The following is a 17,213-nucleotide window of genomic DNA, read 5'->3' on the forward strand; positions in this document are numbered from 1 at the left end:
TGGTAGGCAATAGGAGCAAAAGCACGTTATTTTTGTTACTCCATTAAGTCAGGCTCCAATTAGTTACTTTCATTCCAACCCTTTCTTTTGGCTGCCAGTACCATGACCTGAACCCTGCCGAAGTATTCAGATTGGTGCTGTAAATATTTATATATGTGACAAGAAAGACTTTTTACCTAAAGGTTCCTTATTAAAACATTGTTCCAAAAATAACTGTGATATAGTCAAAATAGTAAAGGTCTCCTCTATTTGATCATTTGCTATATGTAAACAATTCTTTATGCAAAATGGAACACCGAAACTTGTCGAATAATCCCTAGAATGTTTTTATTCTGATGTAATTTTTGGTAAGTGTTTTGTTAATTTTGCACAATATTTACATTATATGCAACTGGATAGAGCTTATAAAAATATGAAGATCATTCTCTATTGTTCATTTTTGCCCGCTCTTTACAGTAAGTCTGGCCAGAAGTTTATTGTTCCCCCTCTTTTACTAGTTAAGTAAAAAATCGATTACATCATGCTTGGTCCTATAATTTGGTGTGTTGAAAATATGTTACCTGTACATTACAAATTAAATTGATACAAACATTTTTATTTTAAGGAGAAATATTTTCTCCCAATTTCTATTTAGACTGGTAATAACCATCAGTCTACATGTCTTTACTTTGTGCAGGAAGACACTGGTGGAAAAATTTTCCAGAAGCAACTCATATTTCCTATAAAAAGAGAAATTCTGCATCATGATCTTATTTCTGTGTATCTCTAAGATTCCCAAAGATATTTGCAAATAAGCATCACATATCTCTGTTGAGTGTGATTCACTCACCATTTACATGATTATTGCCAACTAGTGCCAAGCACTGTGCCTGGTATTAGGTATATAATGATATATCTAGCTTCTTTATCTTCCAGAAGCTGACCCATGATCTGAATTCCTGGAGACACAGATTTGTAAATAACCAATTGTAATGCAACATGATCATTCTACTCTGAACAATATATTTAGGGCAAAAGAGGTGATTTAATTCTAGTTGGAAAACTGAAAAAGATTACGTATGATGAGCTGAGTCATGAAAATTGAGCAGGAATTTACGAAGCAGAGAAAGGGGGAAGTGAGGGGATTTTAGGTATCTGTTCTTGAAATAAAAACCATCTTCCCTTCTTTATCATGCAGACTGGAAACTTTGGTCATTCCTTCAGCAAATACTTGATGAGTTCTTACTAAGAATAAGATACTCAAAACCAAGATATTCTGTGTTGAGTTGCAGTCTGATTGCCTGGAAACGAGAGCTTTTTCTTTACCCATTATATATGTACCACATTTTAAGAGCCATTAATATGCACATAGGGGCTACAAAGATATTTTTTTTAAATTGCATTTATTAATTTATTCTGTGAGTCATTCCACCAACGTTATATATTGAGTGCCTGTCATTTACCTGGACAGAAGGATTCAAGAGTTATGTGTATCCAGATAACATTCTGTGGAGCACAGAGGAGTCAGGATTGATCTTGGTGATGGCCACAGTCAGAAAGAAAGGAGAGAGAAAAGGAAAAGAGGCTGGTGAACAAGGCAGACTCATCAAAGAGGTTTGGGGAAGAATAGATGAAGGAGAGGTTGGTCCCAGCAGTCAACACAGAGAGGCTGATGAGCTGAGTTGCTCAGTGGTCACTACTGACCTGTTGGTTGTGTCCATAAGCCTGTGCAGAAGCAACTGGTGGTGGGGGAAGGAAGACTGTGGGACAGCCGTCGATTTGACAGGAGAAACGTGAGTGGCAGAAGGGGTTCACAAGAAAATGGTCTTCAAAGTGGCAGAGAAGAGTTTGTGTTTAAAGGCAGAATGGGAACTGCCTGGGGGTGGCTCAGTCCGTTGAGCATCCAACTCTTGGTTTTGGTTCAGGTCATGATTTCAGGGTTGTGAGAGCAAGCCCCAGGCTCAGTGTGGAGTCAGCTTGGGACTCTCTCTCTCCTTCTGCCCCTCTCCCTACTCCCTACTCTCTCTCTCTCTCTCATGCACAATCTCAAATAAATAAGAAAATCTTAAAAACAAAAGTAAACAAAGGCAGAATGAATGAATGGATGTGACTTGTTTTTTTTGTTTCAAATTTCTTGGAATTTTTATCATTTCAAGAAAATTCCCTGCTGTGTTTCATTTTCTTTATATATTTTCAGGTTAACACAGTATAAGAAAAACTTCATTTGCATTTGTTCAATGAATATATCACATGTTTATTAACTTTTCTCTCATTGTTATGCTGCATTTGTATTACTAGGATACAAATGGACATTTTGCATGATAAACAGGCCACATTTTTAATGATTACATATAACCAATACAATAATTTTGATTCTTATCACACTGAATAGTTTTCATTGTAGCTCAGTAATAATTTTATTTACATGCTTAGAATATAAAGTCATTATTACATTTTTGCTATATTAATAATAAGCAGTGTGAATAGTGGAATATAAAAGAGAATGCCTGAAAAATGAAAACTCTGTTATTTTTGAACATGTATTTCACAGCATGAGAACAAAATGTATTCAGCTGTCCATTTTATAAAGAGAGAAAATGCATTTAAAATTAGAATTGTGCCATTCAGAGACCGTAATTCATGCGGTTATAGGAGAAATATAAATCCTCCCTATCAGTGGGTGGAGAAAAAAATTTCATTTCAATAAAACATTTGGTGATTAAATATCTCTACATAGAACTTTTCCTGTCTTTTTTGTTTTTTAGAAAGAAAGACAATTGGATAAAGTCAGAAATATAGCATTAGGCTTTTAACATGATTCAGTGAGAACCAGAAAACTGTAGAGCCTGAGCCCAGGTAATGAATGGAAAAACTCTCATTCTGTGAGAAATCTGAAGACATCAATCCTCCACTGACCATGAACAATAGCATCGTTACTTCTTTCCTTCCTCCCTCCCTCCCTCTCTCTCTTTCTTTCTTTCTTTTAAGAGAAAGTGAGCACAAGCAGGGAGAGCAGCCAGCAGAGGGAGAAGTAGAACCCATGTGGGGCTCAATCCCAGAACCCTGGGATCATGACCTGAGCCAAAGGCAGACACTTAACCCTCTGAGCCACCCAGGTGCCCCTCTTCCCTTTCTTCTGAGCCAAGAGAGACCTTAATTCAAGGTTTGACAAAGCCTAGTACATAGGTATTTTAGTGATCTTTATTTAAAAAAAAAAAATACCCTCCATGAATGGAGAATGGGCTTTGACTTATTTTTCCAGTAGTGGTGATGGATTTGTACTGATCAGTCTGTAATCTTGCACTTGTGATCCTCTGGGTTCAATTCCACATTCTGAGAGCAGCTGAGCTGGATTGTCAGGCTGTGAAACAGGACATGGCCAGCTAACCCACAGGAGATTCAAACTGCAGCCCTAGTTGTGCTAGCAATGCTCCCACAGCTGGCCACTGAGCTAAGGAGGTTGCTGTGGTGAGAACGGGCTCCGGTAAGCTGTGATAACGTACTCGCCCACAGTGAGGTTGGGAGGTTGATAGTTTATCTGGGGCATCTCCTCTTCTGTGTTTAGGCCCTGCATTAATGTCTCTCTCATCTTTTATGTTGATAGTGACTTCTTTTCCTTCTCTTACCCCATGACATCTCTTTGACCCTTGCAAAAATTCCTTTATAGAAAGAGGCTGGTATGTATACAAAAGCCCAAGCATTAAGTATCCTGAGGTTTTTGAGTAAGTTTCTCTCCAAAGGGTGGTTTTTCTGCTATAATTGGTAATTGCCAATCATATCCAAAATAATTTATGTATTTAGAAATTGTTCCTACAGATTTCACAAAGATGAGTGGCAAAAGTATGACAGAGAGAGAGAAGCATTTTTTGCATTTATTCTTTTTTGTTTGTTTGTTTTTTTAATCTTACAGCGGAAACCCCCACTGGCGGTAGATGATCTTTTTGAAGACATGAAAGATGGTGTTAAGCTGCTTGCTCTTCTGGAGGTTCTCTCTGGGCAGAAACTGGTAAGGACTTTTCCTGTGACCACACTTGTCAAATTGTTGTCCTTTGGAATTTGGGGGTGTGGAGTTGGGAGTGGAAAGGGTCCTGTCCCTGTAAGACAAAGTTCTCTTCTTGTAGTTGGTAATACCCTGGAAACACTAGCCTATCAGCCACTTCTGGGAGCCGAGAAAACATTCCCTTTCGCATTCTGATACACCTTTAGTGGATCTGAAATGTTCTATATCATAGTGGCTGCCTGAGAATGCAGAGTAAAAAGAATTTCATCACTAATCTGTCATGTTTGTCTTTTGGCTCTCTGTGGCATCCAGGACGATGATTTGCAGATTAACACTACCTCAGCTCATAGTGTTTGCTTTCCATTTGGGAAGGATTGTTGGTGCATAATTGTGCAGTATTTATGTAGCTGTTTGTTGAAAATTAAGTTGGAAATCAGCATAACATTCTCCGTACGCTTGTGGACATCCTCCATCGTCAATCGCGTGTCACAGAAACAGCTTGTTTTTAGGTGTGGTGGAACCAGCAGAGTGAAAAAAAGCACATTGACAGTGAACTACAGAATGTCTTTTTCTACATTACTTAATAATAAAGTACAGACAGCGCCCAACTTACAGTCGTTCAATGTCATGACTTTTTGACTTCATGGTGGTGCGAAAGCAGGACACATTCAGTAAAAATCATACTTGTAATTTTGAATTTGGATCTTTTCTTGGGCTAGTGACATACAGGATGGTCCTCTCTTGGGATGCTGAGCAGTGGTGGGGGCCACAGCTCCCAGTGAACCATGTGATCATGAGGTTAAAGAGCCAATACACTTGCAACCATAATGTACCTACACAGACATTCCTGTTTTTCACTTTCAGTACAGTATTGAATAAATTACATGAAATATTGAACACTCCATTATGAGGTATATTATATGAGATGATTATGCCCAAATGCAGGTGAATGTAAGTGGTCTGACCATGTTTCAGGTGAGCTAGGAGAAGCTGTGATGTCCGGTAGGTTAGAGGTACTAAATGCATTTTTGGTTTGCAGTATGTCCAATGTAAAATAAGCTTATTGGGATATAACCCCAATGTAAGTAGAGGAAGATCTGTATTTCATTTTTCTGGCTTATCTTTTATTATTTCAGAGTAGTAGAGAGGTAAGTAGTTTGCAAAGATGAACTACTTATAAATGCTGTCTGTCATAATTACAAAAAGGTACCTAGGAAATAATCTTCAAAATATTGTCTAACATGTTAGACACAGAGTCCAAAATTGGGAGTACTCATCTTTTCTTTATCTACTGCTTCTTGGCAATAGCTACACCATCATTATTACTTGGGTAATTGAGTTTTTAAAGTGTTTTTGCCTAAACATCAATTTCCAGTTAATTTTGTGCAGAGTCCTCAGAATAGCTTTTGTAAAAGAGTTTGCTGGAAAATTACAAACTGATGATAACTTTGTGTAAATCATTTATCTAATAGGATGCATATTGTGGTGGATGCTTTCAGCTCCCCAGTTGCTCGCAGTGGGAACCCTCAAAAGCACTTTCCTACTTCCCTGTCTCACTCTCCATACATCTCCTCACTCTCAAACCTAGAGTCACCTCCCCAACAAACTGCATGCACCCAAGACCTTGTCTCAGACTCTGCTTTGGGGGAATCAAACCAAACCCGTACGAAAAGCTAATTTGCAATATACAAGTATATGCATGAGCTAAATAAACTGGATTAGCATCCAGATGTGGGAGTCATTGAACTGAAATATGTACAGCCTTTGTTTCCAGATATAATTGGCCATCTTTATATATCTTCCTGAATTAAGCTATTTACTAGAAGGTTAAAGAAACCTTTGTTATAATTCAGTTGGGTATTAAAGAGGTATAACCTTCCGTATCAGTATAATTTTGCCAGGGTACTTGACCAACAAAGTACAGAAATCTTGATGGGCATTTAATTGCCAATCTAGATGATTCTAGAAAAAGTAAATATTTTTACATAAGAGTCTTACTTCTGTTTAAGTGCCATATGCATTCAGACATAGAATTATAAGACCTTGAAGCTAGAAGAAATTTCGAAAAGAATCTCAGCATTCTTACTTAGTGAGTAAGAAAACTGAGACATGCAATGGCAATTTCCAATTTAACCTTTCTTATTTATTTATGGGAGCCCTTCAAGATTCTGAATTACATGAAATGAGATTACTCTGAAATTATAAATAAACCTTGGAAATGGTTTTTTTAAGTTTTGTGCATGTCATTATGGTCCAGGACCACATTAACATGAGAAGTATCATTTGAAGGAATGAGTATCCTACACATCTTTTTAGAGCTTTCAAAGGGAGAATGTGGGTAAGACCATTTCTCTCAGGAGCGTTAATACTATTCAGGAATTCTATAATATCTCATAAATAGAACTCTATTAAGAACACTATGCTTAACATCAGGGTTCATGTAGCCTGGGACTCTGACTCTGACCGCTATCATCTGGGAAATGTAGCCAAATGGGTTAGTGTCCTTGAACTGCCAGTATCTCTTGAGAAATCTCTATGATTTTATTTAAAGTCTTAGGGTATTTTTAATTTTTTAATTACTGTTCTTAGATTTCTCTACATTCTTTGATTATTATTTGTGGAACATTTACTCTTTAAATGAATCAGGGATTATATATCTTTAAATGCCCATAAATACAGGAACACTAAATTTAATTTGCACTTAGAATTTTTTTTAAAGAATGTGATGAATTGTCATTGAAAAATTAGAATAAGAGTAGCAATATGAACTATGAAAGAGTTAAGGACTTCAGAGAAACTTACTTCTTACCCATTTGGTTAACCGTCTCCTTAAAAAACTCCTTAACACTTTGCATTCAGCAGAAGCCTAACAATCCACTTGAGAGTACACAATAAAAGAAACAAAACACCAGTTCAAAAAGATATATGCAAGCCCATGCTCATTGCAGCTTGATTTACAATAACCACATGCACACATGCACCGAGAGCACTTTTCATGTAAGTGTTTACTCACATATAGGAGGGACAGTCTCAGTAGGCAACATGGGAATTTTGCAAATTTCTGCTCTTGGCATACAGAAACCTGACAGGCAGGTATATCAACAGATGAGCTGGGAATGAGTCTTTGTTGAGTAAATTAGTGTACCTTCCAGCTGCTGTGGCGATAATGCTCCTTTGTGTTTCTACTAAACTTTATAGAAATTGATGTTGTTCTTGAATATTCTTCGTCTATTTTTAATCCATTTAAATTCATCTTATAATATATTTTTAGTGTGTGCATTTTTTAAAATTCCTATTCCTTCCTGTTTATAGCCTTGTGAACAAGGACGCCGTATGAAGCGAATCCATGCTGTGGCCAATATTGGCACGGCACTCAAGTTCCTTGAAGGAAGGAAGGTAAGAGACAAAACAAAACACCTTTTTAAACAAGAAGGTATGGGCATACTGATGTTTTTCAAGTTGGCTGTGCAGTAAAAACACTGCATGTAAATTGCACAGTGAGACATTCCATATTATTGTAAAATAATTCTAGATTTACAGAAAAGTGGCAAAAAATGGCAGAGATTTCCTGTCTATACTTTGGGCAGCTTCCTGTAATGTGAGGAACTTACATACCTAGTACGTGTTTGTGTGTGTGTGTGTACACACACACATATACATATATATAATTGTGCTATACACATAGCACAATTATTAAAGAAGGAATTTAAAATTGGTGTGATACCATTCATTAAAGCATAGACATTAGTCTAATTTCATCCGTTTTTCCACTAATGTCTTACTTACTTCTCTCCAGGATCCAATCCAGTAACACACCTTGCATTTAATTGTTGTGGCTCCTTGGTCTCTTCCACTCTATGACTTTGTCTTTCCTTGTCCTCCATGACCTTGATAATAGCTGCTGGTCAGTTGTTTTTGCAGAATGTCTCTCAATTTGGTTTTGTTTGATGTTTCCTCAAGATGAGATTGAGATTATTTATACATTTGTGGCAAGAATTCCAAGGAAGTGATACTGTATTCTTCTCAGTGCATCATGTTAGCAGATCTAGGATTGCTAAGTCTTGTTGCTAGTGATGTTAACCTCAATCACTTGGAAAGGTTTTCTGCTGTGTTTTTTAATGATAAAGTTACTGTTTTTTCCTCTATAATTGAGAACTAACTTAGGGGAGATAACTGATATTAGGCTGATATTCTGCTTCTCGGCAAATTTTGCTTACTGATTTTAGCATTGATTGCCTTCAGTAATTATTTCTGTGGTGTTTGCCTAATGGTGATTTTGTGTTTCCCTCAGTCCTTTCATATGTATTAATTGAAATTGTTCTGTGAGTAAAGGTTGTCCTTCCCCCCCCCATTTATTTATTCAGCTATTTATTTTGGCATGGACTTATTCTATAATTATAATTCAATTATTATTATTATCATATATATTATATTAATACAATTAATATATATATTTATATATTAATATATAATTATGCATTAGTAATAATAATACTCAAATTGTTCTAGCTTTGGCCATTGAGAGTTCTTTCAAGCTGGCTCCTATACTCTTTTAATATGGCCCCATCCTTTTTTTTTTTTTTAAAGATTTTATTTATTTATTTGACAGACAGAGATCACAAGTAGGCAGAGAGGCAGGCACAGAGAGAGGAGGAAGCAGGCTCCCTGCTGAGCAGAGAGCCCCATGCAGGTCTCGACCCGAGCTGAAGACAGAGGCCTTAACCCACTGAGCCACCCAGGTGCCCCGGCCCCATCCTTTTTCAGGCATTTCCTCATTTTCTGGAACTACAGCCTTTCCACATTTAGATTTTCCCTGCTCCAGTTCTGGAATCAACCACTTCCCTAAGCAAGCTTTGTTCTTTTTATTCGTGAGTGACATTTGGGTGCTAGGTGTGCTCATTGCTACTGAAGTTTCATTGCTCCCAGGCCCTCTCAACAGACAGATCTAGAAAACATGAATGTTTATTAATCCAGGTATATGCATATATGTTTTCTCTGTCTCCCCCTGCCTCCCTTCTGTGTGTGTGTGTGTGTGTAAACCATGAGTTTAAACTGATGCTTCTGATTACAGTCCAATACCGCAAGGTTTGTTAATGGTCTTCCATGCTTATTTGTTTCGGTTTTCTCTGACAACGAGATACCTGGGTCTCATCTTTAATGCATTCACCCATTTTTTAATCTGAGTATAGACATAAAATTATTTAAGACTTGCTCGCCACACCCCTGTGAGAAACAGATTTACTCACGGGAGAACAGTGTGTATGTGTAGGTCTTTTGGTCTTAAGTATTACAGCATTCAGTCAAAAAGACTATTCCAAATTTACTTGTTACTTTTGTTCTTTTTCACTTCCTTCAGTGTGATTATGTTAGTCTTTTGTAATAGAGTTAGGTAACCAAGGTATATTCAGTTTTGAGTAATGCCTTCTCTCACACACATACATTCTAGTTGGTATTGATTATTATTCTTATTTTTATTTTGGGGAGACATTATTATGATTCCAAGAGTAAACGTTATGCTTAGAGCAGGCACCCTCTCGTTATCCTTACTATTCCATTCTCATCTTTCTTCCTTCCATTCCCTATCTCATCTTAGGGAACCAATCTCTAGCTTCTAATTTATTCTGCCAACATTTTTTTTTGCATAAATTAGCAGATGTATTTCCATACACCCTCCCTTTTTTTTTTTTTACATGAAGGATAACATCCTATAATATATTCCTGCACTTTGCTTTTTTCATTTAATGGTACATCCTGGAAATCTTTCAGATCGGTTCATGGAGATCCTCCTCATTCATTTTCACAACTGCCTTCATTATCTGGATGTGCCAGAGTTCATGCAACCACTCTCTTATGAGTGGGCATTTAGGTTGTTTCTAGTATTTTTCAAACACAGTGATGCAATTAATGGCTGTCCAACCATACTTTCACACTGTTAGAAGGGTATTTTCTGGGTGAATTCCTAAAAGTGTGATTGCAGGGTCAAAAGTGTGTATGTGATTTGTTAGGTGTTGCCATGTTTCCTTGCAAACCAGTTGCACCAATTCACTTATATTTAGCCTTTGCCCAACTTGTGGGAATTCAGGTGTTTGTGGCTGTACCAAAACCACCTTTACAAATGGATCTCTAGATACCCCTAGGAAGTAGAATGATTCAACTATTTCCTTCAAAATCTATATATACTAAATTCATTTATTTACTACCCAAATGCATATGTGAATTCTTTCCATACAACAGGAACTCTAGAAAATACAAAAATACTTGATTCTGTTCATTAAATAATTTATATGTTGATCAGTTGGTAGTACAATGAAACGATGTAAAGTCCAGTCAGTTGTGCAGACTCTGTGCCAAAGGGAGATTCTGAACATTATGATGGTGTAGAAAAATGATATTAGCTTCTTATAGAATATTGGACATTGTTTCCAGATCACTAATATCATTATTAAGGGAGTGTTCCTCTTCTTCCAGATTCCTCTGTGAGTTTTTCATAGAAAGCTGAAAAAGCCATGTCGAACAAGATATTTATAGTCTTCCAAGTCACTGGGTCTCCAATTTTTACCTATATAACTATAGTGTCCTAGTTTGTTCTGAGCTACCCTTCATTGGCTGGAATATAAAAATAAAATTCCTCTTGCTAATGTCCTGGGGAAAATTTAAGGACTTAACCTATAAAGGCATTGTTTGCAAAAAAGACCAAAGAATCTTCTTTTCACAGAGGACTTGTTTTACACAAGATCATTTTCACAGAACAGCCCTAAGTAATAAAATTTGACTGTGGGGGAATGAGTTTTTTTTAAGGCTCTTTAGTGCCCACCTTACCATTTATTTTATTTTATTTTTATCAACTAAGAACTTTTATCTCAAACAAATTTTCGGGAATTTATTTTTGACCTTTGGACTTAATTTGGCCTCCTTTGGATTTTTTTCCTTTAGGTAATAGAAAATCAATTTAGTCCTTGAATTCTGGCTTGATTTAAGGAATAATGAGGGCACTTGTTAAATTTTACCGGAGAAAACCCTACCATTGTGTTTGTTTTCCACTTGTTTACAGGCAACTGAAAAAAGCATACATTAGTACCTGGTAGGAACCATGTAAATGTGATTCTAATGAGTAGATCCATACCATTTCTACCAGTTCCTTTCCCCAGGGAGGTATCATGTGGGTCATTCCAAATAGTAACACAATGAGCCAACCACTGACCACCTTTCCTAAAACTTCCCTTAATCTAGACAAGCAACATAAATTCAGGTTCCTGTAAAGTCAGATAGGTAATCTTAAAGATGAAGTGAGTTAGAAGCTAATTATGGAAACAGGATAATTGAGCAAGTTTTGTGCCCTGTCTGGAATGGAAGCGAACATTCAGTTCCAGCTATAGTTACCTCAGTGAAATGCAAGCACAGGGATCCCAAATTTTCCAATTAAACAAGAAAAGTCAGCAATCTGGATTTTTATTAAAATCTAATTATTTATTTAAGTAATTTATTAAATAATGCAGGTAGTTAGCTGCCTGTAACACTGGCTAGAATGACTTACTCTACACTTCATTGTAGAGAGCAACTAGTATAAAGTGGCAATGCATCCATTCGTTAAGCTTTCCAATTTCTAATTTCCAGCTAGGAATCTGAAGTTTTAATTTAAATTTATTCCCAAATAATTGGAATATTTTTTGGAAGTATCTGTGGGCCTTGTATTAGTCTGTTATGGCTACCATAGCATTACCACAGACTGGACGGCTTCAATCACAGACATTTATTTTTTCACAGTTCTGGAGGCTGGAGGTTTAAGATCAAGGTACCAGCAGAGTTGGTTTCTTTGTCTCTTCCTGCTTGTAGATAGGCACTTACTCACTGTGTCCTCTTACAGCCTTTCCTCCGTGTGGGTGTGGAGAGAGAGAGAAAGAGCTCTGGTATCTCTTCTTCTCATAAGGACACAGTTCTATTGGATTAGGGCCCACTCTTAGTACCTCATTTGACTTTAATTACCTCCTTAAAGGTCCTGTCTTTAAATATGCTCACACTAGGGGTTAGGGCCTCAACATGTGAATTTGGGGGAAATACACATCTGTCCATATGGGCCTCTAGCTTGCAAAATCAAATTTCCCCAGATTCCCTGGGCCATACACAGTTGTCTGGTACAGGATTCTCGAATATTGACATGCATCAGAATCAATAAAACCTAGAGCTTTTTTTAAAGCAGATTCTTGAGCTGTACCCCCAAGGTCAGCAGGTCAAAGGTGAGGTTGATCAATGTGATCCCATTCTCTTTCTGGTTCCTGGGAATTCTTCATTCTCTTTGAATGTCTCTATTGCCCATCACACACTCCTAAGCTATTAAGAATTTAATAGGATAAGTTCCATAAGCCCAATAAGAATAAATTCCATAATCCCATTATGGAACACACAGTTTTTAAGAGAAAAAATAATTATGAAAAGCATTTTTTCTTCAGAAGTTGAGCAAAATAGCTTCAGGTTCTAGCAAAAGTTCAATATGTTAACTTCATAGTGCATTTGGAGCTGGATTGAGGTAGAAAATTCAATTTATCATTTTTAAAAAGAAAGATGTATAAGGAAAGATAAATAACCTGCCATTTATGAAATGCATTAATCTTCTGGTTATTAGCATGTATTATATATCTGTGCCCTGTGGATACTAAAATGGATGTGGAGAAAATTCTGGAGAAGCTGCAAACCAGAGTAATCAAAATGATTTTGGACATTGCAATAGATTCTGTCATAAAAGGTTAAAAAAAATGTGATGTTCTTTGTTTTCCACAAACATGCATTATTTGTCTCATGTTGTGCTAGTTTTTTTTTTTTTTTAAGATTTTATTTATTTATTTGACAGAGAGAGAGATCACAAGCAGGCAGAGAGGCAGGCAGAGAGAGAGGGAGAAGCAGGCCCCCCACCGAGCAGAGAGCCAGGACCCTGAGATCATGACCCCAGCCGAAGGCAGAGGCTTTAACCCACTGAGCCACCAGGGTGCCCCATGTTGTGCTAGGTTTAAAAGAAAGAGGCACATAAGCTTGTAATCTATGAATTTCTCAATTTTTTTCCCCATCTCTAAACCTGATGAATGAATTTCATTCATAAGTATATTTCAAATTATTTCTAGTGATTTTTGTGCTAATTTTTAATCTACTCATAAATTTAAACTGATTATTCCAGAGTAAAGTATTTGTGGGATGATTTTGCGCCTGATTTAACCATTTACAAACTTCTGAACTTTATTATTAATAACACAAGGTATTAAATTTTGTCTGAGAACTATTGAGCTAGAAATCTAATTTTTTTTTTCTAATTTGTTTAGGGATTATTGAAAGGATGATGAGTAGTTGTTAATCATATTCTTTTGAAAATGGCTAAGATAGACGTCCATTTTGCTGTAACTTAGGAAATAACAGTTTTAATAGTTAGGAAGGCATTAAAATAAATAATTAGAGACAACTGTAGACAGGTTAACATCTATCCTGAATGCTCAAAAGTCAGAAACTAAACCCTAATGGTCTCTTCTACTTTATTATTTCTTGCTTTCTTTTGTCTTTACAAGGTATTCCCCAAATCTTGTTCTAAATTTACTACCTACATTTTTATTCCCTTTGAACAAATAACTCTGATTTTGAAAAAATATTTATGTATGTATATCATCTTCTCCCTTTGTTTTTCATGTCAGTCCATGTACAGAGGATCACCGGTTAGTACAAATTTTAGAATTTTTAACTCCTGACTTTTATAGGTAAAAGAGAACATAAGTTTCATGCTATTTGGTAACAAACTTCAAAGTAAGTGCATTTTCTTAAACTACTCATCACAGTTTCTTTTAAGTTCCAGTCAACTTCTAAGTGTAAAAAAATAACCTTTTTTTCCCCTGTGTGGTGTTTTGTTGGTAATTCCCTGCATGATGTCATATTTTTTCAACTTTAAACATTTTTTTGAAATTCATTCTATGGATGTTTTTATTGTGTGCACCTAATGAATGCTCCTGAAATTTCCACTGAAACCATGTACTTGTTTGTTTTGATGGCTCACCACCTTACTCTTGTGTATCACTATAGAGGCATGACCAAATTGTCCAACTGATGTCTAATAAAGTGCTAATAATTGCATAATTAGGTGGTCTATAATCTTCTAGTACATTACTAGTACAGTTTTTCTTTTTAAACAGATTAAATTAGTCAACATTAACTCCACTGATATAGCTGACGGCCGACCATCAATAGTTCTTGGATTGATGTGGACCATTATTCTATATTTCCAGGTATTGTACTATATAGCTCCCTTTTCAGTTGTTATAATGTCATGGATTTAGGTAGTGGTGGAAATTTTAGTAGTACTCTCATTTGCCCTACCTTTGGGGTTGATTCTCAAGTGAGCAGAAACTTCACTTTCCCATGTACATTGTTTTTTGTTAGCAGAAAAATTTCCTCTTCTTCCCTGCAAAGATGTTATATAGGGAACTCTGCCAGAGAACTGTGACATCAATACTCAATCTGAAAAGGGAGCAGGGCACAATGGAGATGAAATATTGGTGTAGAAAGAGTTGAGGAAATTTTTGTTGTTGTTGTCTAGAAGGGACCAGTTTTATGTTCCTATTAGAATTAAGGGGAGCCTGAGAAAATTCTCTCCACTTTCTTTTCCTTCCTTTTCCCAACCAACTTATCTTATCAACTCCTTTTTTAGAATTTTTAAAAAATTTTCATCTTTACAGTCATATCCAACCCTTCATCGTGTTTACCCCTATTTTAGTGTGTGTGTATATATATATATATATATATATATATATATATATATATATATAAGTTTTTCTTTCTTTAAAATTTTGGGAAGTAGTTTCTTCTAAGAGACCAAAATACACCCAGAATCAAGTGGGTGGCTCTGTTCTATTCACCAGTCTAATATATTTTTTTAATTTTTTTTGAACTTCTTTTTACCCCCTTTCTTCTCTCTACAATTTGGGGTCTCTTCTGATTTGGTTAATGCACATTTTCCTGGGGTCTTTGTCATCCTTTCAGTATTTTATTCTCTTGTTCATATATTGTTATTTGGATAAAATGACAAGGGGGAAAAACTCACCACAAAAAAAAGAACAAGAGGCAGTACCAAAGGCTAGGGACCTAATCAATATGGATATTGGTACCATATCAGATCTAGAGTTCAGAATGATGATTCTCAAGGTGCTAGCTGGGCTCAAGAAAGGCATGGAAGATATTAGAGAAACACTGGAGAAATAAAAGCCCCTTCTGGAGGAATAAAAGAACTAAAATCTAACTAAGCTGAAATCAAAAAAGCTATTAATGAGGTGTAATAAATAATGGGGGCTCTTACTGCTAGGATAAATGCGGCAGAAGAGAGAATTAGTGATATAGAAGACCAAATGACAGAGAATAAAGAAGCTGAGCAAAAGAGAGACAAACAACTACTGGGCAACGAAGGGAGAATTCGAGAGATAAGTGATACCATAAAATGAAACAATATTAGAATAATTGGGATTCCAGAAGAAGAAGAAAGAGGGGAGTGGAAGGTATATTGGAGCAAATTATTGTAGAGAATTTCCCTAGTATGGGAAAGGGAACAAACATCAAAATCAAAGAGGTGCAGAGAATCCCCCTCAAAATCAATAAAAATAGGTCCACACCCCATCATCTAGTAGTAAAATTTACAAGTCTTAGGGACAAAGAGAAAATCCTGAAAGCAGCCCAGGAAAAGAAGTCTGTAACATACAGTGGTAAAAATATTAGACTGACGGCAGATTTATCCACAGAGACCTGGCTGGACAGAAAGAGCTGGCATGATATATTCAGAGCACTAAACGAGAAAAACATGCAGCCAAGAATACTATATCCAGCTAGACTGTCATTGAAAATAGAAGGAGAGATTAAAAGCTTCCAGGAGAAACAAAAACAAACAAACAAAAAATTTAAAAACACCAAACCAGCCCTACAGAAAATATTGAAAGACCAAAAGGAACAGAGACAATATACAGTAACAGTCACCTTACAGGCAATACAATGGCACTAAATTCATATCTCTCAATAGTTACCCTGAATGTAAATGAGCTAAATGCCACAATCAAAAGACACAGGGGATCACAATGGATAAAAAACAAAACCCATCAATATGCTGTCTACAAGAAACTCATTTTAGACCCAAAGCCACCTCCGGATTTAAAGTGAGGGGGTGGAAAACAATTTACCATGTTAATGGACATCAAAAGAAAGCTGGGGTGGCAATCCTTATATCAGATCAATTAGATTTTAAGCCATAGACTATAATAAGAGATGAGGAAGGACACTATATCATACTTAAAGGGTCGGTCCAACAAGAAGATCTAACAATTTTAAATATCTATGTCCCTAACATGGGAGAAGCAAACTATAAACCAATTAATAACAAAATCAAATAAACACATCAACCATAATACAATAATAGTAGGGGACTTTAACACTCCTTCACTGAAATGGACAGATCATCCAAGAAAAGATCAACAAGGAAATCAAGGCCTTAAATGACACACTGGACCAGATGGACATCACAGATATATTCAGAACATTCCATCCCAAAGCAACAGTATACACATTCTTCTCTAGTGCACATGGAACATTCTCCAGAATAGATCACATCCTGGGTCACAAATCAGGTCTCAACCAGTGTCAAAATATTGGGATCATCCCCTGCATATTTTCAGACCACAATGCTTGGAAGCTAGAACTCACTCACAAGAGGAAAGTTGGAAAGAACCCAAATACCTGGAAGCCAAAGAGCATCCTACGAAAGAATGAATGGGTCAACCTGGAAATTAAAGAAAAATTGAAAAAATTCATGGAAACAAACGATAATGGAAACACAATGGTTCAAAATCTGTGGGACACAGCAAAGGCAGTCCTGAGCGGAAAATATGTGATATAAGCCTTTCTCAAGAAACAAGAAATGTCTCAAAATACAACCTAACCCTACACCTAAAGGAGCTGGAGAAAGAACAGCAAAAAGAGCCTAAGTCCAGCAGGAGAAGAGAAATAATAAAGATGAGAACAGAAATCAATGAAATTGAAACAAAAAAAAAAAAAACAGTAGAAGAGATCAACGAAACTAGGAGCTAGTTCTTTGAAAGAATTAATAAGATTGATAAACCCCTGGCCAGACTTATCAAAAAGAAAAGAGAAAGGACCCAAATAAATAAAATCATGAATGAAAGAGGAGAGATCACAACCAACACCAAAGAAATACAATTATAAGAAC

The 17,213-nt window shown here is 36.3% G+C and overlaps 1 protein-coding gene across 1 annotated transcript in view; it reads left to right on the forward strand.

Moving 5' to 3' along the window:
* LOC111158654 (nesprin-1-like) overlaps positions 1-17,213 on the forward strand; it is a 229,526-nt gene that overhangs the window by 93,335 nt on the left and 118,978 nt on the right. The window contains exons 3-5 of the mRNA XM_022520845.1: positions 3,890-3,985; positions 7,292-7,375; positions 14,143-14,235. Of these exons, the coding sequence (XP_022376553.1) occupies positions 3,890-3,985; positions 7,292-7,375; positions 14,143-14,235 (273 nt within the window). The remainder of the gene's footprint in view (positions 1-3,889; positions 3,986-7,291; positions 7,376-14,142; positions 14,236-17,213) is intronic.

The sequence above is a fragment of the Enhydra lutris genome, unplaced genomic scaffold, assembly GCF_002288905.1.
Source record: "Enhydra lutris kenyoni isolate GAN:26980312 unplaced genomic scaffold, ASM228890v2 scaffoldscaffold62, whole genome shotgun sequence".
In the NCBI taxonomy this organism is placed as follows: Eukaryota; Metazoa; Chordata; class Mammalia; order Carnivora; family Mustelidae; genus Enhydra; species Enhydra lutris.